At 41.3% G+C, this 25,439-nt stretch overlaps 1 protein-coding gene across 1 annotated transcript in view; it reads left to right on the top strand.

Annotated features, from left to right (window-relative positions):
- Positions 1-25,439, top strand: part of LOC145398429 (dipeptidase 1-like) — a 144,100-nt gene that overhangs the window by 34,891 nt on the left and 83,770 nt on the right. The window contains exons 6-7 of the mRNA XM_080271311.1: positions 7,004-7,154; positions 11,918-11,981. Of these exons, the coding sequence (XP_080127437.1) occupies positions 7,004-7,154; positions 11,918-11,981 (215 nt within the window). The remainder of the gene's footprint in view (positions 1-7,003; positions 7,155-11,917; positions 11,982-25,439) is intronic.

Here is a 25,439-nt window from a genome sequence, read left to right as displayed (position 1 = left end):
TGATTTACGACTTGTCATCTCAAAGGGTTTCGATCGAATCGCACATAAATCTTTAATTTTCAAAATGCCCTCGTACAGTTTCTATCCTATCTGTGCCTTCATCTCTAGCTTCCTCTCAGGTAGTTCTGTAGCCGCTGTTGTAGACGGTCACCATTCTTCTCCTAGAGCTATCATTTGTGGTGTAATACAGGGTTCTGTCCTATCACCAACTCTCTTCCTTCTGTTAATCAATGACCTTCTAAGCTGTACATCTACCCCTCTCCACTCATGCACTAATGACCACCATTCACCTTTCTATTTGCTCCCTGCAACGTCCATCTCAGCAGTTACTATAACAAACAAGGGATGGGGCTATGGCACAGCTAATGTTCCACGTGGCATATATCTCTGATTGGGGTAAAAGTAATCTTGTCGGTTTTAATGCTTCAAAAACTCTGTTCTTACATCTTTCACCTTGCCAAAATCTTTCGCAGGAGTATTCTCCAATGTTTAACAATAGGCCTATCCAACTCAATCCTACACCATCTTTAAATATACTTGGGGTGTCATTATCTCAGGATTTATGTTTGAAATATCATATTAACTCGCTTGTAAAATCTGCTTCCAAGAGATTAGGTGTGTTAAGCCGACTCCGTGCCTTCTTTATCCCTGCACAGTTGTTGACTTCATACACAGGTTTTATTCGCTCCTTCGTTGAGTACAGTTCTCATGTGTGGGGAGGCTCCCCACATACAGCTCTTCTCAACAAGGTCGAGTCAAAGGCATTTCATCACGTTATTTCTCCTCCCCTTAGTGGCTTCCTTCAACCTCTGTCTCTTCGCTACACTGTTGTAGTTTTATCTCTTTTCTGTCGCTACTTCAGTGATCACTGCTCCTCTGAATTGTCTGCTTGCATCCCTCTCCCCTTATGGCGGGTGCATAGCACCCTTCTAGCAACAAACTCTCATTCCGTTTCTCTTCAGTTTTCTGATATGTGTGCTACAGATCAACTCTTGATCTGTCTTCTGTCTGTATTTCCTATTGGCTGTGACCTCCAGTCTTTAAACCACAATGTGGCCAGGCAACTCGACATAAACCGATCTTAAATTTCGATCTCTGGTATCTTGTTTTTGTTTTGTTTTTTCTTGGAGGAAACAATCTTAAGGGCTTCTGGTCTTCGGTTCTTTTTTCCATGCATTAAAAACAATTTTATCAAATGCTTTCGATCTAGTCTGGCATAAATCTTTACTTTCCAAACTGCAGTCTTTACGTTTTCTATCCTTCTATTTGTGCCTTTATCTCTAGCTTCCTTTCTGGTCGTTCTATAGTTGCCGTCGTAGACAACCACCATTCTTCTCCTAGATCTATCAATAGTAGCATTCCTCAGGGTTCTGTCAAATCATGAACTCTTCCTTTTATTCATCACAGACCTTTTACGCTGTTCATCTAAACTTATCCACTCATACACCGATGACTACACCCTTCGCCTCTCCATTCACTTCTCGCAGCATACATCTCTGGTATTACTTCAACAAACAAGAGATGAGGCCATGGCATTCCTAATGTCTGACTTGGCTGATATATCTGATTTGGGTAAAAGTAATATTTTTGTTTTTTATCCATCAACAACTCAGCACTTAAACATTTCAGCCCATTATAATCTTCCGCAGGAGAGTCCTCTAAGCTTTAATAATCTCCAACTCAATCCTACATCATCTTTGAACATTCTCTGGGTTTAATTTTCTTAGGATTTTTCATGGAAAGGTCGTAAAACCTCTCTTGTAAAATCTGATTCCAAGATATCAGCTGTGCTAACCCGACTCGGTAACTACTTTACCCCTGCATGGTTGTTAGATTTATATTTAGGTATTATTCCCCGATCTGTGGAGTACATGTCTCATGTGTGGGGAGGCTTAACGCATAAGTTCTTCTCAGCAACGTGGAGTCATATGCTTTCATCGCATTAACTCTCCTCCTCTTATTGGCTCCCTTCAACTTCTGTTTCATTGCCACATTGTTGCATTTTTCTCTTTCCTATCGCTATTTCATGGTCACTGCTCCTCTGAACTGTCTGCTTGCATTCCTTCACCACTACAGAGGGCCTGTAGCACTCATCTAGCATCAAACCTGCCTCCCTTTTTCTATCCTTCTTTCTAATGCAAGAGTAAAGCGTTACTCCCAGCCCTTCGTGTATGCAACAGGTCAACTTTGGAGCTGTCTTCCTCAGACTGTATTTCCTGCTGCCTTAGACACCCAGTCTTTCAGACTCAGAGTGCCCATGCATATCGAAATGAATGGATCTCGAATTTGGGTCTCTGTTATCTTGTTTTTGTTTTTTTCTTGGACACTTTTACAGGTTTCTGGCCTTTGACTCCTTCCTTGCATAAAAAATGTGGCCTGCAATACATATTTAGAACCCTAGTAGAAGTCTAACATGAATTTCTGAACAATTTCTTTGGTTTAAATCATAATTTCGGCTTCCCTAGCTAAATGAACTGGTCTTTTTTTCAGTAAAAATATATACACACATGTATTTATAATTAATTATTCCTGGAGGATGACAAAATTGATGATGATTCATTTCGACTGTTGGTAAGTGACTACAGGACATATGTAGGGTGCAAGAAGAGGTTTGAAAAGAAAATTCCAACAATTTCACTTATTATTTTCATACTTTCAGTTTCCCATGCTGAATGAAATGGTCTACCATCAATCTTAACGCTTTGACAACCGTGTGCCTAAACCCCGAAGACTCAGTTACATACTGTAAGCCATTTAGTATGAGTGTGCCTTCAGTTTATGTGAACACTGCTTCGTTTCTTACCAAACACGCAAGGGAACCATTTCCTTGGAGAAGAAAAAGGAGATACATGGATGATCTGCTTCCAAGAGATTGGGTGTGCTAAGCCGACTCCGCTCTTTCTTTACCCCTGCACAATTGTTGACTCTATACAGGGGTTTTATCCGCCCCTGTGTGGAGTACAACTCTCATTTGTGGGGAGGCTCCCCACATACATGTCTTCTCAATAGGGTGGAGTCAAAGGCTTTTCGTCTCATTAACTCTCCTCCTCTTACTGACTCCCTTCAACCTCTGTCTCTTCGCCGCACTGTTGCATCTTTATCTCTTTTCTGTCGCTACTTTAATGGTCACTGCTCCTCTGAACTGTCTGCTTCCATTCCTCCACCTTCACGATGAGCGCGTAGCACCCGTCTGGCAGCAAACTCTCATCCCTTTTCTGTCCAACTCTCTAATGCAAGAGTTAACCGTTACTCCCAGTCTTTCATTTATGCAACAGGTCAGCTCTGGAACTGTCTCCCTCTGTCTGTATTTCCTGCTGCCTATGATCTCCAGTCTTTCAAACGCAGTGTGTCCAGGCATCACAAAATGATCGGATCTTGAATTTGGCTCTCTATTGTATTTTGTTTTTCTGTTGGAGGGAACTGTTACTGCGGGCTCATGGCCTTTGGTTCCTTCTTCGCATAAAAAAAAAAATCTGATGAATTATCCGCATTGAATCGCATGATACGTGTAATGCACTACTGCACCCCCTTGTACCACCCTACATGACATTAGAAACGAGCATGATAAGATTCCGAGTCATCAGGTTGTGTATGGGAGACCTCACGGTGTCAGGAGTGGAAAATAATGGTTAAGCCAATGGATGAGGACTTGGACAAGGCAGTGTTAAACTGGTATCGTCAGCAGCATTGCAGTGGCGGTATGGTATGGGAGACGAACTCAAAATAACACGTGATCGACGCCACTAACCACATGGGATATCAAAAGTAATTCTGGTGCTGCAATATGGTGAGTGGAGTCTACAGTAGCTGAGTATAATACTGTTAATTACTGTACTGTACTGCATAGAAATCGAGCCCCAGTTTCCACCCCAGACTTGAATCTACAGAAGTTCAAGTCCGATTGATGCAGATTTTTTTACTTCATTTATGAATGGAGTTCATCTGTAATCCCATGTAGGGACTGTCTCTTTTTTACTGTTAAATTGCTTTTGCTTCCATTGTTCATCTGCTGTTTAAAAAAAAGTCTTTCATCTATTTCTTTAATACAAGGAAGGAACCCAAAGTTAGAGGATGGCAAGATTGCTCCCTCTAAGAAAAAGCAAACCCGAGATAATAGAGAGCAAAATTCAAGATCTGTTTATTTCGAGATGCCTGGACACACTGCGTTTCAAAGACTGGAGTTTATAGGCGGAAGGAAATACAGAGGGAGACATGAAGGATTGGGAGTAATGGTTAACTCTTGCAACAGAGAGTAGGTTAGAAAAGGGATGAGAGTTTCATGCTAGACGGGTGCTGCGTGCCCACTGTAGTAGTGGTAGGATTCAAGTGGACAACTCAGAGGAGTAGTGATGACAGAAGTAGCGATAGAAAAGAGATATAGATGCAACCATGTGGCGAAGAGACAGAGAATGAAGGAAGCCGGTAAGAGAAGGAGAGTTAATGAGACAAAAGGCCTTTCACTCCACCCTGTTGAAAAGAGCTTATGGGGGGAGAGTCCCCACACCTGAGAGTTTTACTCTAAACAGGGGCGAGAAAACCCCGTGTATAAAGTCTACAGCTGCGCAGGGGTAAAGAAGTTTTGGAGTCGGTTTAGCACACCTAATATCTTGGAAGCAAATTTTACAAGAGCAGTAATATAACCTTTCCAAAATAAAACCTAAGATAATAAAACTCCAGGTATGTATAAATATGATCCATGATTCAGGTGGATAGTGCGAAAAATTAGGAGATACTCCTGCGGCAGATTTTGAAGGCTTGAAAGAGCTAACAACTGAGTTTATGAAGCATTCAAAACAATAAGACTACTTTTAACCTAATCAGAGATATTGGCCGAGTCAGACATTAGGTGTGCCACAGCCTCATCCTTTGTCTGTGGAAGTAAATACTGAGATGGATGCTGCGGGAGCCGGATGGAAAGGTGAAGGGTGTTGTCATCAAGTTATGAGTGGATACAGTTAGATGTACAGCTTAGAAGACAAAGTTGAATAGAAAGGAGAGAGCCCCGTGGAACACCACTATTGATAGCTCTAGAAGAACGCAGGCCCTCTACAACAACAGCTATTGAACGATGAGAAAAGAAGCTAGAGGTAAACACACAGATAGAGGATAGAAATCTTAAAAGGGAGTTTGGAAACTAAAGATTTATGTCAGACTGTTAAAAGCCAAAGTCCCGAAAGGATGATGGCCCGGAGTCTAAAAGGTAGGTGACAATATCACCATTGGAGCGTCCCTAGCAGCACCCATTATGACGATTGGAAAGAAGGTTGTGATATAAAATGATGCTTGTTTTCTTTTTATTATGAATAAATTCAAAAACTTTTGAAATAGAGGATGTTAAAGTGATTGGATGGGAGTTAGAGGGCTGGGAATGTCACCCTTCTTTGGGACAGGCTGAATGAGAGCAAATTTCCAGCAAGAAGGAAAGGTACAAGTTGACAGACAAAGGAGAAAGAGTTGACTTTGGCAAGGTGTACGCATGGAAGGACAGTTCTTGAGGACATTAGGGACCTCATCAGGCCCACTGCCAATGGATGCCTATATTTTCAACGTGTATTACTGTATGTACAGTATATGGTATCCTTTAAGAAACAAACCTACCTCTTAATTTCATCATTAGCTAAAACTTTCGCATACCTCTGAAGTGATTCAGTGACTTTGTAAAGGTGAATATTAATGCTTATAATTAGTATGAAGAGGGTCCATCGGTAAACAAGGAAAATACGTAAGTGATAGGTTAGGTTAGATCAGGATGTTCCATTAAATTCGCAAAAGATCGGCTGTGTTAGATTAGGATGAATTAGTTTAGGTTATGAAATTTTAATATGTCTGGATAAATCACCACTGATGAGGGAAATTTAATGCCTAAAATTGAGTTTTGTGATGACGTCCATCTGTTCTCTGGATCACATGATGGCAACTGTCCGTCATTGGTGCCATTGGGTATTGCAGAATTTTTTTTTTTTTTTTTTTTTAAATATGGTATTCACCACTTATAAAGGAAAATAATCAGAGAATCCCATGAAGGTCTTTGGTAAAACAAAAAGCTGAAGAAAAATGATGATCTCCCAGTATATTCAATGTATATTATGCTGTACAGTGATCCCTTGGTTATCCTGCATAATTGGTACCAAGCCTAATACACAATGACGCAAACACAGAACCTATAGGATTTATCATATATGGTACTGGGCACCCCACTTGTAAAACCAAATTTTCCCATTTATGACAATTTAGACCCACTAAATACATACATAAATACTGTTATGGTGGGTGTCAGAAGCATACATAGGCATGGTTAGGTTAGCGGAAAATTTGAAAAGGAAGAATATGTAGAGCCAAATGCAAACCAGAGATGGGCTTGAGGTAAGGGGTTCTGAGGTTAGAAGTGGAGAGTTAGTGGTTTTCACCATCTGGGATTAACTCCTCGAGTAAGGCCTCATCTTCCAATCCCCAAAAGCCATCAGGAACCACAGATATTGCAATATCACTGTTGGTAGAAACCAGCTTAGGTGAGCAATAACAAAGTTTTTATTTTTTCATCCAAAAATGCGGGATAACGACAGAAGTGCAGATTTTCATCCTGAAGTGATAACGAGAACTACTATAACCAAGTGCAGGACAACCAAGGGATGGCTGTACTATATGTACAGTATATTGCATATAGTCTACAGCAGTTATATTGTATAATATACTGCATAATAATTTTTAATTATTATGACTCTGTCTGGGGTTGTTTTTTCTCCAGAGAGAGAGAGAGAGAGAGAGAGAGAGAGAGTGATTCACTCACACTAATGCACACGAAACTCGATCCTAAATGTGTTTTTACTGTTATTATATTGACCGGTAATTGTGGTAATATTCCATTTTACATTATAGTTTTTTATCTTACAGTATCGGTTGTTATGTTTGCCACAGAGACAATCAGGCAGGCAGTGTGTTATGCTGGTTACAGCCTCGTGTTGCGTGAGTTACACATAATACCTGGAGTCTGGTGGTGTTTCAGAGGTGGTGGCGTTGTTTGAGCGTGGGGTGGTGTCCAGCCTGGTGGGAGTGGAAGGAGGTCACGGCCTGGCTGGCAGCATGGGGGTTGTGAGGTCACTGTATGACCTGGGAGTTAGATACATCACCCTCACCCACGACTGTCACACACCCTGGTGAGTGGTCCAAGGTCTGTCATGGAGGTGGTTAGGTTACTGTACGACCTGGAGGTTAGACAGCCTACATTGCTCTCACACACGACTGTCACACACCCAGGTAAGTGCTTCAGTCTCAGACATTGAGACGGTCACACTCTTTAGATACGTCAACAGGGCTGGTTTTATAGTCAGTGCAATTAGTTCCCATAAACTATTTTTCCTTCTAACTTCTCAGGAATTGCTCTCACAGTCTGAGATTCACAGTAGTGTCCCTTCGTGTAGTTGGCACAGTCTTGAACAAAATTTGTCGCCGATAATTCTGCTGCATCTGCTTTATGGGGCATGTCTGTTTCCATTCAAATGCACCAAATCAGAGGGGATCCTCTGTGATCAGAGAAACATATCAAGCATTTCTCAGGTTCAGAATATTAGTCAACAGATGAAAATGAGAATTATAGCAGGTAAGATATGAGGACTTTTAGCCCCAGTTGCAACGTATATATATATATATATATATATATATATATATATATATATATATATATATATATATATATATATATATATATATATATATATATATATATATATATATATATATATATATATATATATATATATATATACATATATATATATATAAATATATATATATATATATATATATATATATATATATATATATATATATATATATATAACTGAAACAAAATGGAGAGGAGAAAGTGTGAGAGAAAGGGAGTATGGATGGGGTATATGTGCAGGAGTAGGTGAGAACGAGAGGGCAAAGCAAGGAGTATGTATAGTTGTGAGTAAAAGATGGAAGAAGAGCATAAGACAGTATGGATCAGTTCGGTCAAGGATTGTGTGGGTAAAGTTGAAAGTTGGAATACAAATGTGGGCGATTGTGTGTGTGCATGCCCCAACGCAAGATCATGCTAGCAGAGTGAGAGAAAAGTTCTGGACAAAATGGAAGTGTGCGTGGAAAAGTTTGGAAGGAATGAGAAAGTGTTTTTGATCGGTGATATGAATGGTAAAGTAGGGAATGTGAAGGTGGATGGAATAGTTGGTGAGTGGGGTGTGCCTGCTGAGATAGATGAGAATGGAAGTGCATTAGTGGACATTTGTGCTGGGAGGGGGTTGGTGATAGCCAATACCCTCTTCAGGCACAAAATGATCCACAGGTATACATGGAGAGTGATGAGAAGGGTGAGTGGTGAACTGAATGAAAGGAAGGCAATGATTGATTATGTGTGTGTGGATGAAAGGATGCAAAGATGTGTAATGGATGCAAGAGTTTATAGAGGTTGAGGGAGTGGACTTTCTGACCACTACGTGGTGGTGGCCAGAATTAGGATCCAAGTAAGATGGAGGAATAGAAGAAGGGAAAGATGAGTGGAAGGAGTAGTTGCAAGGAGAGTGGAGAGGTTACAAGAGGATGAGAAAAAGGCAGAGTATAAGAGAGAAGTGGAGGAACGATTGGGCAAATATGAATTGGAGCAGATGGGGGACGTGGAAAGTGTGTGCAGGATATTTACAGAAGAAATATATGCAGCATGTGATGTGGTGTGTGGGATGAAGAGAAGACGGAGGGGGGTGCAAGGAACAGCATGGTGGACTGAAGAGGTGAGACAAGCTATGGCACAAAAGAAGAAAGCATACAATGAATGGATGAGAAATAGGGGCGTGGAAGAAGTTGAGAGGCGGAAGAGAGAGTTATATGCAGAAAGAAAGAGAGAGGTGAAAAGATTAGTAAGGGAGAGTAAGAAGAGGGTGGATGAAGAATTTGGAAGGAATTTCAGTGTAAAGTGGAGGGACTGTCAGAAAATGTCCTGGAAAGAGATGAAGAGAGTAAGACAGGATGGAAGTGAGGTTAGCAGGGGAGTGAAATATAAAAATGGTAGATTACTAGTGGAGAAGGGAGAAAAAGTGAGCAGATGGAGAGAACACTTTAAGGAATTGTTGAACATATAGGATGGAAGTAATGCAAGTATAAGTGGCTGGGGAATGGCTGGGAGAAGGAGGGACGTGAGAAGACAGGAAGAAATCAGTAGCATAGAAGTTGTGGAAGCAAGAAGAAAGATAAATTGGAAAAAGCACCAGGAATTGATGGAGTGTGTTGTGAAATGCTGAAGCATGGGGGAGAGATAGTAGTAGAATGGATGTGGAAGATGTGCAGATTGGCCTGGGAGGAAGGTAGTCCCGGAGGATTAGAAGTCAGGTATAATTATTTCCTTGTACAAAGGAAAAAGGGAAAAAGAAGTGTGTGGTAATCATAGGGGCATTTGTCTTCTTAGTATAATAGGAAAAGTGTATGGTAGGATACTTATTGACAGAGTTAGAGAAAGAACAGAGGAATTAGTTGGAGAAGAACAGGGAGGCTTTAGGAAGGGAAGGGGTTGTGTAGATCAAATATTCATTCTTAGATCTTTAGTGGAAAAATATCTAGAGAAGGGAAAGAAGTTGTATGCGGCTTTCATGGATTTGGAGAATGCATATGACAGGGTGGATAGACAAGGATTGTGGAAAGTATTAAGAATCTATGGAGTAGATGGGAAGTTGTTGAATGCTGTGAAGAGTATGTATGATGGTGCTAAGGCTGCAGTGCGTGTGGATGGTGAACTAAGTGAATTTTTCTCTTTGAAGGTTGGGTTGAAACAGGGATGTGTCATGTCTCCATGGTTGTTTAGTCTGTACATGGATGAGGTAATAAAAGAGGTACAAGGTAGGGTAGTGGATTATGGAGTGGCCATGGTCAGAGAGGATAGTGTTTGGAAACTCCCTGTACTGTTGTTTGCAGATGATACTGTGTTGTTGAGTGAAGACGAAGGGAGCTACATGGCTTGGTGGATGAGTTTGGGGGAGTGTGTAAGAAACGGAATCTAAAGGTGAATGTAGGGAAGAGTAAAGTGATGCTCTTTGAGAGAGGTGAAGTCAGTGAATGTACAGCGAGGTTGGATGGTGAGGAATTGGAAAATGTGAGTACGTTTAAGTACTTGGGTAGTGTGATGAGTAAGGATGGAGGTTTGGAGGGTGAAGTTCTTGAAAGGGTACAGCAGGGAAGAAAGGTTGCTGGTTCTTTGAAAGCAGTGATAAGAAACAGGGAAGTGAGCATGGAAGTGAAAAAGTTACTATATGACAATAGTGTGATACCAACTCTAACGTATGGAAGTGAAGCTTGGACGTTGTTGGAAGGACACAAGTCAAGAGTGACAGCAGTGGAAATGAGTTATTTAAGAGGAGCCTGTGGAGTCACATGGAGAGACTGGCTGATGAATGAGGATATAAAGGAGCGTTGTGGTGTGGATGTGGATGTGATAGGAAGCGTTATGAGGAGCACACTGAGGTGGTTTGGGCATGTGGAGAGGATGGAGGGTGAGAGACTGACGAAGAGTGTGTGTGTGAATGAGGTGGTGGGGGGAAGAGGGAGGGGGAGGCCGAGGATGAGATGGAGGGATGGGGTGGAGATATATATATATATATATATATATATATATATATATATATATATATATATATATATATATATATATATATATATATATATATATATGTATATATATATATATATATATATATATATATATATATATATATATATATATATATATATATATATATATGAGAGAGGGGTGTGTGAGTTGGTAGCAGGGCAGTGAAATAGCGGGGGACAGGACGACGTGGAGGCGATTTGTTTGTGGCCACCCCAAACGGGATTGAGGCGTCTGGCAATAGATAGATAGACAGATATTTCCATGTTTTGAAATTTAGTCTGGAGAGAGCAAACAGACAACAAAATGATAACTTCTAAACTGATACAGTCGTCAGTATGAATACTAGCCATTTTGTGAATCTATAAAAAGACCGGGGAGACTTTGTAACCGGTTCTTAATGCCGTTTCTCGTAATTTCGACATAACTCTATATTACACCGCATCAGTGAGCCAGAACTGCAGTATATCGTTTGCATAATTCATAAAATATCGCTAGCCCATTAAAAAGTTTGTATTACTTAAACCTGACGACCTCACTACTTGATAATCATCACTTCATACATAACCGGTATATTTCATACCACAATATATGATATCCATCATTAACTTCAACCGCATCTAATGCATTACTACATCATTCAACATTTTACTATGGTTAAATTTTGCGAGGTCTACCTAGTCACAACTTCCGTAACACAAAATAATCTCTCATGGTGTAAATTTAAGTCTTACTTAATCAGCATGATTACTATTTTGATCTAATGTTTCTGAAACACACTGACCATATAAATTATTCGGTAGTTGATAATTCTCAGTGTTTTCCATTCCTTATTTCCGAACACTTGCCTTCCCCCTTCACTCTTCCATTGTCACTCAGATATTTTCCCATCGAAATTGTTCTGCATTCTCTCTCCCTGGCCGTCAACTCTTGTCCTCCCTACACCCCACACCTTTGTCCTGCCTACACCCCACACCCTTATCCTCCTTACACCCCACACTCTTAATCTCCATACACTCCACACGCTTATCCTCCCAACACCCATTCCTTACTTTGATTCTCACTGCATCCATTCCCTTTACATACCCTTGTCCTTCCTGCACCTCTCCCTTCCCACACCTTTGTTCTCTTCTTCCTTCCTACAACCTTGTCTTCTCTACATTGCTCCCACACCCATGCCTCCCTGCTCTCTTCCCACACCCTTACCCTTCCAACACCTTTCCCAAATTCGCTCCTTCCTACAACTTTTCCACAACTCTTGCCCTGCCTTTAATTCTGCCTCTCCCTCAGGGCTGAGAGTGCGGAGTCAAATGGCATTGCTCCAAACACAGCTGGTCTTACACCCTACGGTAAGGTGAGTCTCGTATGGTATTGCTGTGTGTCTGGACAAGTGAATATGAAAAGTGGCATGTGTGCAGAGAGAGTTAGTGATACTGGAAGAGTAAGACTTGGAATGACGGTGAGAGAAACAAGTGACTGAGACAGACTTACTGAGGCTGGGGTAGTATGACTGAATCTGGAACAGAGGTCAAAACATAACTCTTAATCATAACACAATTCATCTCTTACGGATTGTATATCTATCTATCTATTTATTTATCTATCTGTCTGTCTATCTATTTATTTATTTATCCATCTGTCTATCTATCTATCTATCTATCTATCTATCTATATTACTGTATGTATTAATTAATAAAATATATAAATTAATATATTATATGCGCGCACACACACACACACACACACACACACACACACACACACACACACACACACACACACACACACACACACACACACACATACATGTACGCATGCACGCACGCGCTCGTGCTTGGGGGGGGGCAAAATTCTCGGAATAGATGGACAGCGGGAACAAAGATATATTTTGCCGTTGCGCTGGTAGGCACCACTTGCGTGCAGTCTGGTCAATCATTCTACCACGTGCCATCGCACTGAGAGGGTCGAGTCCGTAGTTTTGACATATTTTCTTTGTTCGTGCATGTGACTTTGCTATTTTCGTCCTCAAACAATTATGGCAAATTTGAGTGTTGCTGTTTGCAAATTTGAGTGTTGCTGTTTGCTGATGATACAGTATTGTTGAGTGAAGATGAATGGGAGTTGCAAGGTTTGGTGAATGAATTTGGGACAGTGTGTAGGAGGAGGAAGCTGAAAGTTAATGTAAACAAAAGTAAAGTTATGGTGTTTGAGAGGAATGAAGTCACAGAGTGTGCAGTGAGGTTGGATGGTGAGGATATGGAGAATGTGAGTGCATTCAAGTACTTGGGTAGTGTGATGAGTAAGGATGGAACTTTGGGGGATGAAGTACTTGAAAGGGTACAGCAGGGAAGAAAGGTTGTTGGTACACTGAAAGCAGTGATGAGAAATAGGGAGGTGAGTATGGAAGTTAAGAAGTCACTGCATGATATCCCTACCCTGACGTATGGAAGCGAGGCGTGGACATTGCAAGAGGGGAACAAGTCAAGAGTGAGAGCAGTGGAAATGAGTTACTTGAGAGGAGCATGTGGAGTGACGTGGAGGGACAGGTTGACGAATGAAGAAGTGAAGGAACGTTGTGGGGTAGATGTGGATGTGGTTGAAAAGATTAGGAGAAATACACTGAGGTGGTTTGGACGTGTGGAGAGAATGGAGAATGAAAGACTGACTAAGAGGGTGTATGTAGGTGAGGTGGAGGGAGGGAGAGGGAGGGGTAGACCGAGGATGAGGTGGAGGGATGGAGTTGAGAGGTATATGAGGGAGGGGGGGGTGAGTTGGGGGGAGGGGAGTCAAATGGTGGGTGACAGAGTGACTTGGAGGCGTTTTGTCTGCGGCCACCCTTTGCGGGATTAGGGCGTCGGGCTATAGATAGATAGATAGATAGAAAGAGTGTGCATGAAAATCTATTTGCTCGGGGTAACACCCGGTAGAGGCAGTGACAGTGCTCGGGCAAGGTTTCAAGGTGCAGGCAATGAAAAAAAAAAAAAAAAAAAAGTCTGCGAACGGTATGCGCGATTTAAATAGGCAACGTCAGTCCAAGACCACATCCTGGCCATTCTTCAACCTCTCGAACTGATGAAGTCGTTGGGAATATTCGACACGAAATCATGGAAGATGAACTGCTGGAGACGATAGACGTTTCTTGGAGTTCAGTCCCACGAATTTTAACACAAGCTCTTGGTATGAACCGAGCACTGGCAAAATCTTTGCCCTTCTTGTAACGGAAGATCAAGAAACAAATTCTGTGAACGTGTGTCAGGACTACAGAGAACCGTTAAGAAATGACCCTGAATTTCTTTCAAATGTCATTACAGGTGATGTGACCTGGCTTTCTGGGTATGACCCTGAAAGCAAGCAGCAGTCCAGTCAGTGGAAGACACCAACATCTCCAAGACAGAAAAGGAAGGCACGTCAGACTAAATAAAAAAAAATGTTGATCATGTTTCTTGACACAGTGGGAGCTGTCCATTAAGAATGTTGTCCTTATGGACAAACTGTGAACCTGCAGTTTTTTGGCATTTACTGGAAAGCACCAGACCCAAACGTCCAGTGAAGACGTACACCCAGAAATGGGTCTTGCATCACGATAACGCCCTATCACAAACCAAGTTGTTAGTTCAGCAATTTTCGGCCAAAAAACGTTGTTGTTGATCCGCATCCCCCGTACTGACCAGATCTCGCTCCCTGTAATATTTCATGTTCCCCAAGGTTAAGTTGGAAGTGAAAGGCAGAAGATTTGATGACACAGAAGAAATCCAGGAAAATGCAGGAGATTCAGAACAAGGTGACTAAAGACAACTGAGGAAGTGTTTCCAGGGATTCGGAAAGAACAGGGACTAGTTTGATTTACTATAAGCTTTGTGATGAAGTGTTTTGCTTACAATTCCGGGATTTTGGGGGTCATCCTTTGCGTGTGTATAAATAAATAAAAAAAATTAATAAATAAATAAATATATATATATATATATAAATATATATATATATATATATATATATATATATATATATATATATATATGTTTTGATTGAAATATATCCTTCCATAATGGATTTACCTGTTCATAAAAAAATTCAGGTAGCTCAGCTTTTATTATGCTGTGGTGTAGTGGTAAAAGTGCCTGACTTTTATCTAGAAGTCTCGGGTTCGATTCCCGGTCAGGAGTGTAAAAAACATTTGTACACACACGTGTAATGTGTGTCTCCCTCCTACTTAGCACTCGTCTTGTGGCTGGGATAGATTAAAACTACTCTGTCACTTGCCGAGTTGTGTGGGGCTGAGCAATAGTCCTCATGTGTTGTGACTGAAATCTATCCTTTCATAATGGATTTACCTGGCTCATAAAAAAAATCACGTATCTCAGCTTTTATCATGCAGTGGTGTAGTGGTAACAGTGCCTGACATTTACCTAGACGTCTCTGGTTCGATTACTGGTCAGGAGCGTAAAAAAAATGCACACGTGTGTAATGTGTCTTTCCAATGTATGTATGTATATATAATACACATATGTATTATATATAGCACCTGTCTAGCAGCACTCTCTCATCCCTTTTCTGTCCAGCTCTCTAATGCAAGAGTTAACCGTTACTCTTAGTCCTTCATTTATGCAACAGGTCAACTCTGGAACTGTCTCCCTGTCTGTATTTCCTGCTAGCTATGATCTCCAGTCTTTCAAACGCAGTGTATCCAGTCATCTCGAAATGATCGGATCTTGAATATGGCTCTCTCTTGAATTTTGTTTTTCTCTTGGAAGGAACAGTTATTGCGGGCTCGTGGCCTTTGGTTCCTTCTTTCTAGCATAATATATATGGAAGAACGGTGTAATTGTTAAAGTTCCGAAGAAGGGAGACCTGAGTGACTGTGGTAATTGGAGGGGAATCTCTTTGTCACCGATAGCTTTGAAAGTTTTCAGTAGAGTGTTGTTAAATAGGTTGGAGCCGGTGGTTGAGGGTATTCTGAGGGATGAACAGGCTGGTTTTAGAAAGGGACGTGGTTGCAATGATCAGATCTTTATAGTTAGGCATTTGATGCAGCAAGTTAATGAAATGAGAGTACCGTTAATCTTTGTTTTGTTGATTTTGAAAAGGCTTTTGATAGTGTTTCGAGAGAGACTATGGGGAAGATCATGAGACATTATGGAATACCAGAGGAGTTTGTGAGGGTCATTATGAACATGCATGAGGACACATTTTGTAAAGTGATGGTTGATGGTTGTCTGAGTGACTCGTTTGAAGTCAAGTCCGGAGTAATTCAAGGTGGTGTTCTATCGCCTTTACTATTTATATTGGTCATTGATTACATTATGAAACGCGTTGGAACAGAAACCGGTGCAGGTATACTTTGGGGAGAGAACAGGAAACTTTTGGATTTAGATTATGCAGATGATATAGTTTTGATTTGTGATGGGCCAGAAGAGATGCAGAGAGTGTTGGACTGTTTGGTGAGTGAAGGTCGCAAGGTGGGTTTGGTTATTAATTGTGGAAAAACTGAAATAATCAATATGAATATGGAAAATGCGCAGGAATGTGTAACTGGAGGTATGGTTGTAAAGCAAGTTGATAGGTTTAAATATTTAGGTACTTATTTAGCCAAGGATGGTTCTTTGAACTTTGAATTCGAGGAAAGGTTAAAGAAGGCTAATCAGGCAATGGGAATGCTTAAAAATATTTGGAATAATAACAATTTCTCTGTGCATACAAAAATCAAACTTTATAAGGTAATGGTTAGGAGTATCTTAATTTATGGACACGAGTCTTGGTACAGCACAGTGACTATGGAAAATAAATTCTTGGTGTTTGAAAATAAAGCACTTAGAAGAATATTAGGAGTTAAGTGGTGGGAAAGGATACCAAATAGTAGAATTAGAGAAATAACGGGAGTGCAGCCGATCGATGAATATGTTAGATTCTCACGATGGAAGTGGCTAGGACATGTGTATAGGAGACAGGGAATAGTACGAGGTACACCAGGGTGGGTGGCACCTGGTAGGAGAGGTAGAGGAAGGCCAAAAGAGACGTGGGTGAGGACAATGAGACGGGAAGCTGGAGATGAGTGTTGGGGAGATCTTGAGGAGTTAGCACAAGATAGGATGTGGTGGTGTGAGTTCATCGAGGCCCTATGCATCCCCGAGGGTGCCACAGGAAATGATTGATATATATATATATATATATATATATATATATATATATATATATATATATATATCTGTCTATATGTATATATATATATATATATATATATATATATCTGTCTATATGTATATATATATATATATATATATATATATATATATATATATATATATATATATATATATATATATATATATATATATATATATATATATATATATATATATATATATTATATTGTATTATAAATTTTTGTTCGTATTTTTAGTTGTTTTCCGGGAAGAGGCACTAGCCCTCTGCCAACCCACTTGTTGTCACGTAAGGAACACGTGTTGGATATAAGGTTACCACCTAGCGTTGTAAATGCTGTCTTGGTTTACAGGAAATCATTTGGCTTTCCACTCAGTGTAAAGCTACCCTAAAAATAGAGTACCAGTACACTAAGTGGCTGGTTGATGGGTGCCCCCTCCATGTCTCCTGGGACAGAGCGACATGGAGGCGATTTGTTTGTGGCCATCCCTTGCGGGATTTAGGCGGCTGGAAATAGAGATAGATGTAGTATATCTATTTTCGTAGGTACAGTTTCTATTTTCCGTACAATTTTTCGGTGTTCTTGAAGTTTCTTCAGGAGTTCCCAAAGGGCAGCGACGTTTTGGAACTATCTTCTCCCATCTTCAGGCTGGATCTGATGGTTCTGTCATGGCTGGCTGCTTATATACAATTCAGGGAGGGGTGTCCGCAGAATTTTTTGTAAGGGGGGACAAAATAAAAGGAATTATATGTGCCATTATAGTATATGAAAATACACACACTCCAAATATGCATAGGCATATACTTACATGAGTTATATGACTTACATCAAATGCATAGTGACAGAATGCATTAATCGACTCAAATCAATCATCCTTGAACAAGAACTGAAGCCGTCGAATTCCAAGGGGGGGCAACTGCCCCCCCTCCTAATGCCCATGGATTCAGGTGAATTAGGTGGAGACAGGTGAGCAGAGCTGATCAAAGGTATCAGCAGAGCGACGGTGTGGCGATGGGCAGCCCCCTCGGAGTCCTGGTCGCAAATTTCTACATGGTGACCATCGAATCAAGATCCCTAACTAGTAGCTGCCCCTCCCTCCCTGTACTATCGCTATGTCGACGACATCTTCGTTCGTATCAAGGACTTCTGGAGCCGAAGGGCCTCAGACTGCTTCATTGCTAGCTCTGGACTTAGCTTCACCTATGAAGAAGCCAGCGACGGACGTCTCCCCTTCCTGGACATACTCGTCACTGCACACAGCATAGGATTCACGACTACAGTATTCGCCAAGCCCAGAAACAAAGGACTCTGCCTGAATGGAGATAGTGAGTGCTCCAGACGTTACCTGCGCTTCACTATCAGCGCCTACATCAGGAGAACCCTATCCCTTCGCTCCACTTGGAAAGACGCCAACCAGGAACTAGAACGCGGGACTCAAGTCCTCATTAACAACGACTACACTAACACCGAAGTATCCGACGTAATTAACCCGCCCCGTCCTGACCACTTTTTCACCACTGGTCCCAATCCCGACCATTTTTCGACCCTTTTTTTTTTTTTGCTAAAACTTTCGCTTTTGGTCAGAAACAATGGTCAGTGACAAAGAAATTGTTCCCCGGGGTCCATAATTACCTTAAACAGATATGCCTTGGTCCCACCTGGCCCCGTGTTCTCCATAGGCGGTCTGAGCCTCTAACGTTTTCTATGGTATTATAAGTCTGGGAAACCAATGAAAGTAAGTAGATATGTATTTATTACAAACATAAAAACATGTGATAAAAGAGTATATTGGATTTTATACAAAAATAGAGCAGAAATAAGCATTGTACCATCGTGCGAAACGAGCAAAATCGGGCAACTTGGTCACGATGAATCGCTAACATTCGAAAATCATGATACATATCATTTTTTTTACTTACATAATACTTCTACAATAACATTATACCATTTTACATTTTATTGAACTGTTTTTACGTATTCACAGGCCTTTTGATAACATTTAGCGTAATGTTAGCGTTTATTTACGTAGTGAGTGAACTCGCTGTGACTGTTGTTTCAACTCGTATTGTGTTTTTTCTACTTACATAATACTTTTCTAATAACATTATACACTTTTCAACTTTATAGAACTGTTTTGAGATAATTTCAGGCAACACGTAAATATATAGCGTAATAATAGCGCATAATAACACACACGGTGAAGTCGCTATGACTACTATTTCAACTTACAACCTATTTTTGTACTTATATAATAACTCTCCACTAACATTGCACATGTTTACACTTGATATAATTGATATCACATAATTTCAGAACTTACGATGCAACTGAGCGTCATATTAGCTCGTACTTACACAGGGAGTGTTATCGCGATATCATTTGTTTCATCTTACACTAGTATTCAACTTATAAAATACCTTACTACTAACATTACAACTAATTCCACTTTATATAATTCCTATCACATACTTACTGACCAGAATGTGGGTGTACTCGTGACATCAATTATTACAACTTACACTATTGTTCAACTTATACGTTTTATTCATGCTAACATTACACCCGTTTCCACTTTATGTTCTTGCTATCACATATTTACTGACCAGAGTGTTATACTGAGCGTCATATTTTCGCAGATTTACACAGTGGGTGTACTCATGACATCAATTATTATAACTTACACTATTTTTCAACTTATACGTTTTATTCATGCTAACATTACACCCGTTTCCACTTTATATTCTTGCTATCACATATTTACTGACCAGAGTGTTATACTGAGCGTCATATTTTCGTAGATTTATACAGTGGGTGTAGTTTTCATATCACTTCGTTCAACTTACACTATTTCTCAACTTATACATTACTTTCCTGCAAACATTACACTCGTTTCAAGTTTATATAAGACTTGGCACATACTGACTGGCCTTACCATTATACTGAGCGTCATATCGCCATCCCACACAGTTTCAGTAGTGCAGGAAGGTATGGTACTCTCTGAAACATGGCTGAAGGCACAACGCAACATTGGTGGTGGTGGGGGAGGTGGAGAGCGGCGCCTTTCATCACTCGCACTTCTCTTCCCTCTCCCTTTTCCTTTACCCTTTCCCTTCCCTTTCCTTCCTTTCCCCACATCCTGGGGCTGTGTGGAGGAAGTTTGGGAATATTGTATGGCGAAAGACGTGCTGGGGAGTGGCTCCACCTCCTCTCCCCTAGGCCTACGTGCACCACGTGCTCGTGCTGCCTCCATCACACCACTTCCCTTTCACCCCGCACTCCCACCACACCACTTTCGCCTTCCCCAGACAAAACACTAGGCCATACTTTATTTGCCTTCTCGCCCCACCTTCTGATCCTCGGGGTGAGATTTTCCTTCCCCAACCACGAGGCAACATCACGTCCTAAGCCGCCGTCATCGTCATCGTCCTCATCCTCGTCCTCATCAGAATCTCTCTCTAGGGGATGGAGAGAGGTCCATGCAGGTGTTTTGGGTGCAGGCTGGCCTTCCCTTGCCTTACGATACGTGACATACCGCTTTTTCCGGGGCGAAGGGACCTCCTCATCACTGCTTGTTATTTCCTCCTCAGGCTGCACATAATCTCGATCCACCACATGATCATCAAGTGGAGAATCACTATCTCCAGTGAAGGCATCCAGGGCGGATTGTATTTCGTCGTCTGAGAGACCTTTACGCACCATGTCTGACCTGGGTCACTGCTAACAGGTGAGTGACCGAGACAAGGGCAAGCACAGGTCACGCGGGGTCTGGGACGCTTCCCACCTGGGGGCAGGTAGGGGAGGCTTGGGTACGTGGGCGAATCGAAAATCTCGCGCGAATTTTGAAAATTGTGGAAATTATGAACCTTGCAATTGCAGGACGTTGAAGTACGTCAACGGGATTGGCAGTGACATAACGTGAGGATGTTGAAGTACGTCGACGGGACGCCGCGGGTTAAGAAACAAATAGACTAATGCTATACACACCAAGACACCACTACACACACAACCGGCGAACACATTAAGATATGCTACAGAAACCAGATGTCTACAGACTATAAGACAGATGAAAAGATCACCGAGGATATTGTATATAGAAATGTTCGCCCTACAGACCCGAAACAACACATTTCTGTCCTCATCCACTACAATACAAAGAAAACAGCCCACCTTCTGCTACGTAACCGACCCATTGTGATCAAGACGCCCCTTCAGGCGTCATTTACCAGTATAACTGCAACAGTTAGGAAAGGGGACTGACTATAGAGGCGCCTCACCTATCACCTACAGAATGGAGCCATCAAGAGCCACTATGCGATTCTACACAACTCCCACCTGACACAAGACCTGGACAAGAACACCAAGACAAACGACAGAGAACAAAACCCTCACCGTTTCTTGTTTCTAGAGGCAATCTACATTATCACAAAACAACCTACAGTAAATACACAAGTCGACGATTTCCAAATCCTACCATCATCAAAACGTCACAGAGGCCTAGCCACCCAAGCAACCAATGAACGATCAGTTGTGCTGATCAGCTCTGCCCACCTGTCTCCACCTGATTCACATATAAAGAGCCACCCACGACACAGCCATCAGATCCGGCCTGAAAATGGGACAAGATAGTTCTGAAACGTGGCTGAACTTTGGGGAACTCCTGAAGAAACTCTAAGAAGAACACCAAAAAATTGTACGGTAAATAGAAACAATACCTAAGAAAATAAAGGAGAATGTGCCCTAACGTTTAACATCATATGGCTCCAAGAAAACATCATGCCTGGCTACACCAATATATATCTGTATTTCAGTATTTATATCTTTCGATCTAACTATCTACTACACACACACACACACGCATATATATATATATATATATATATATATATATATATATATATATATATGGAAAAGTTTGAAAGGAGTGAAACAGTGTTTTTGATTGGTGATATGAATGGTAAAATAGGGAATGTAAAGGTGGATGGAGTAGTTGGTGAGAGGGGTGTGCCTGCTGAGATAGATGAGAATGGCAGTGCTTTAGTGATCATTTGTGCCGGGAGGGGTTTGGTGATAGCCAATACCCTCTTCAGGCGCAAAATGATCCACAGGTATACATGGCAAGTGATGAGAAGGGTGGATGGTGAACTCAATGAAAGCAAGGCAATGATTGATTATGTGTGTGTGGATGGAAGGATGCGAAGATGTATCATGGATGCAAGAGCATGTAGTGGTTAGGGGAGTGGACTTTCTGACCAACACATCAAGGTCGAAGTAAAATGGAGAAATAGAAGAAGGGAAGGACGGAAGGAAGAAGTATATGCAGGGAGGGTGGAAAGGATACAAGAGGAGGAGAAAAAGGCAGAATATAAGAGAGAAGTGGAGTGACGTTTGGGTAAATATGAACTGGAGCAGATGGGGGACGTGGAAGGTGTGTGCAAGATATTCACAGAAGAAATCTGTGCAGCATGTGAGGTGGTGTGTGGGGTGAAGAGAAGACGAAAGGGGATGCAAGGAACAGCAGGGTGGAATGAAGAGGTGAGACAGCCTGTGGCACAAAAGAAAAAATGCATATAATGAATGGATGAGAAATAGGGGCATGGAAGAAATTGAGAGACGGAAGAGAGAGTTATATGTAGAATGGAGGAGAGAGGTCAAAAGATTAGTAAGAGAGAGTAAGAAGAGAGTGGATGAGGAATTTGGAAGGAATTCGAGTGCCAAGTGGAGGAAATGAAAGAAAATGTTCTGGAAAGAGGAAAAGAGACTCAGACAGGGTGACAATGAAGTTAGTAGGGGAGTGAAAGATAAAAATGGTAGATTACTAGTTGAGAAGGGAGAAAAAGTGAACATAGAGAATGAAAGTAATGCGAGTATAAGTGGCTGAGGAATGGCGGGGAGAAGGAGAGAGGTGAGAAGACAGGAAGAAATCAGTAGGATGGATGTTGTGGAAGCAATGAAGAAAGTCAAAATGGCGAAAGCCCCAGGAATTGATGGAGTGTGTGGTGAAATGCTGAAGCATGGGGGATAGTTGTAGAATGGATGTGGAAGATGTGCAGATTGGCCTGGGAGGAAGGTAGAGTCCCGGAGGATTGGAAGTCAGGTATAATTACTCCCTTGTACGAAGGGAAAGGGGAAAAAGAAGTGTGTAGTAATCATAGTAACATTTATCTTCTTAGTGTAATAGGAAATGTATAAGGTAGGATACTTATTGACAGCATTAGGAAATAACAGAGGAATTAGTTGGAGACGAACAGGGAGGTTTTAGGAAGGGAAGAGGTTGTGTAGACCAGATATTCATTCTTAGATCTTTAGTGGAAAAGTTTCTAGAGAAGGGAAAGAAGTTTGATGCGGCCTTCATGGATTTGGAGGAAGCGTATGACAGGGTGGATAGACAAGGATTGTGAAAAGTATTAAGAATATATGGAGTAGATGGGAAGTTGTTGAATGCTGTGAAGAGTATGTATGAGGATGCTAAGGCTGCAGTGCGTGTAGATAGTGAACTGAGTGAGTTTTTCTATTTGAAGGATGAGTTGAAACAGGGATATGTCATGTCTCCATGGATATTCAATCTGTATAAGGATGGGGTTGTAAAAGAGACACTAGGTAGCGCTGTCGATGTTTGAGTGGCCCTAATGAGAGAGGATAGTGTTTGGAAACTCCATGTACTGTTGTTCGCAGATGATACTGTGTCATTGAGTGAAGACAAAGGGGAGCTGCAAGGCTTGGTGGATGAGTTTGGGAGAGTGTGTAAGAAAAGGAATCTAAAGGTGAATTTAGAGAAGAGTAAAGTTATGGTCTTCGAGAGAAATGAAGTCAGTGATTGTACAGTAAGGTTGGATGAAGAGGAAATGGAAAATGTGAGTACGTTTAAGTACTTGGGTAGTTTGATGAGTAAGGATGGAGGTTTGGAGGGTGAAGTGCTTGAGAGGGTACAACAAGGAAGAAAGGTTACTGGTTCCTTGAAAGCAGTGATAAGAAACAGGGAAGTGAGCATGGAAGTGAAAAAGTTATTACATGACAGTATTGTGATACCATCTCTAACGTATGGAAGTGAAACTTGGACGTTGTTGGAGGGACACAAGTCAAGAGTGAGAGCAGTGGAAATGAGTTATTTAAGAGGAGCCTGTGGAGTCACATAGAGAGACAGACTGAAAAATGAGGATGTGAAGGAGTGTTGTGGTGTGCATGTGGCTGTGATAGGAAGCGTTAGGAGAAACACATTGGGGTGGTTTGGCCATGTGGAGAGGATGGAGAGTGAGAGACTGACGAGGAGAATGTCTGTGATTGAGGTGGAGGGGGAGAGAGGGAGGGGAAGGCCGAGGATGAGATGGAGGGAAGGAGTGGAGAGGTATATGAGAGAGGGGAGTGTGACTTGTGAGTCGGGCAGGGAAATGGCAGGGGACAGGGTGACGTGGAGGCTATTTGTTTGTCGCCATCCCGCATAAGGGATTAAGGCGTCTGGCTATATATATATATATATATATATATATATATATATATATATATATATATATAAATTTGCTAGAAATCAGGCAAAAGCTGTATAAAATCTAGCTAAATCAAACTTTCTTCAAAAGCAATACTTAACAGCCCTAATGACATTAGAATATTCTGGTCAACTCCTAATTCTTTCAAAAATAACTGTAATAAGTCATCTTCTGTTCCCCCACTAAAATCATCAGTGGCAACATTACAAATAACCCGCGTGGGAAAGCGGATATTTTTGCCAGAACATTTGCCAGAGACTCTACCATAGACGATACCACCCACAATGTCCCAGTATTAGAACTTGACTCTCCTGAAATTGCCCTACTTAAAATACAGACAGGATACGTAAAATTCATACTAGACAGTTTACCTACCAACAAAGCTCCAGACCCAGATGGAATTCCGCTAATGTTTTGAAAAAGTGTTCCCCTGAACTTGCCTCTGTTCTAGTTAAATTATTCAGACTATGCATACGTACTTCTTTATTCCCAAATTCATGGAAAGAAGCCAATATCCACCCAATTCCGAAGAAAGGATGCTCCTCTGACCCCTCTGATTACAGACCAATAGCAGTCACATTTTCTTTTGGTAAGGTATTTGAAATTTTAATTAATTAGCACATTGTTGAACATTTTGAATCCAACAACTTAATTCGTGATAGACAATATGGTTTTCGCAACGAAACAAATCTGGTCTCATTTAATGCTCAGAAAACTAAATACATTAATTTCTCCAACAGAAAGAATCCCTCAGACTCTCACATAATTTTAAATGATGTCAGTATTCCCATATCCACTACAATTGATACCCTAGGTGTTACTCTAAACCCCAACCTAAGCTGGATAACTTATGTTAACCCGCCCCGTCCCGGAGACGTGAATTCACATCCTTACATGATGTGCACTCATATCCCGGAGACGTAAATTAACGCGGCAACATTGCAAGGACATTGCAAGGTCCCTAACTTGCACAATTTTCAATTTTCGCGAGTGATTTTGGGCACATATACACGGGACACCTTCCTCTACAAGATGCCAGGCAGGGACAATGCCTTACCCAGCATGACCTCCTCCCCCCCCTGCATGACCTTTTCTCAGCAATTCACTTGTTATCAGTGACCTGGCCAGTAAAGCCATGTCATGCCACTGTATGAAATTCAGGGCCAGAGTGATT

Source organism: Coenobita brevimanus, chromosome 45 (assembly GCF_032717465.1).
Source record: "Coenobita brevimanus isolate Jiangsu-jjx chromosome 45, ASM3271746v2, whole genome shotgun sequence".
NCBI classification, from domain to species: Eukaryota; Metazoa; Arthropoda; class Malacostraca; order Decapoda; family Coenobitidae; genus Coenobita; species Coenobita brevimanus.
This window is presented reverse-complemented; position numbering and strand designations above follow the sequence as displayed.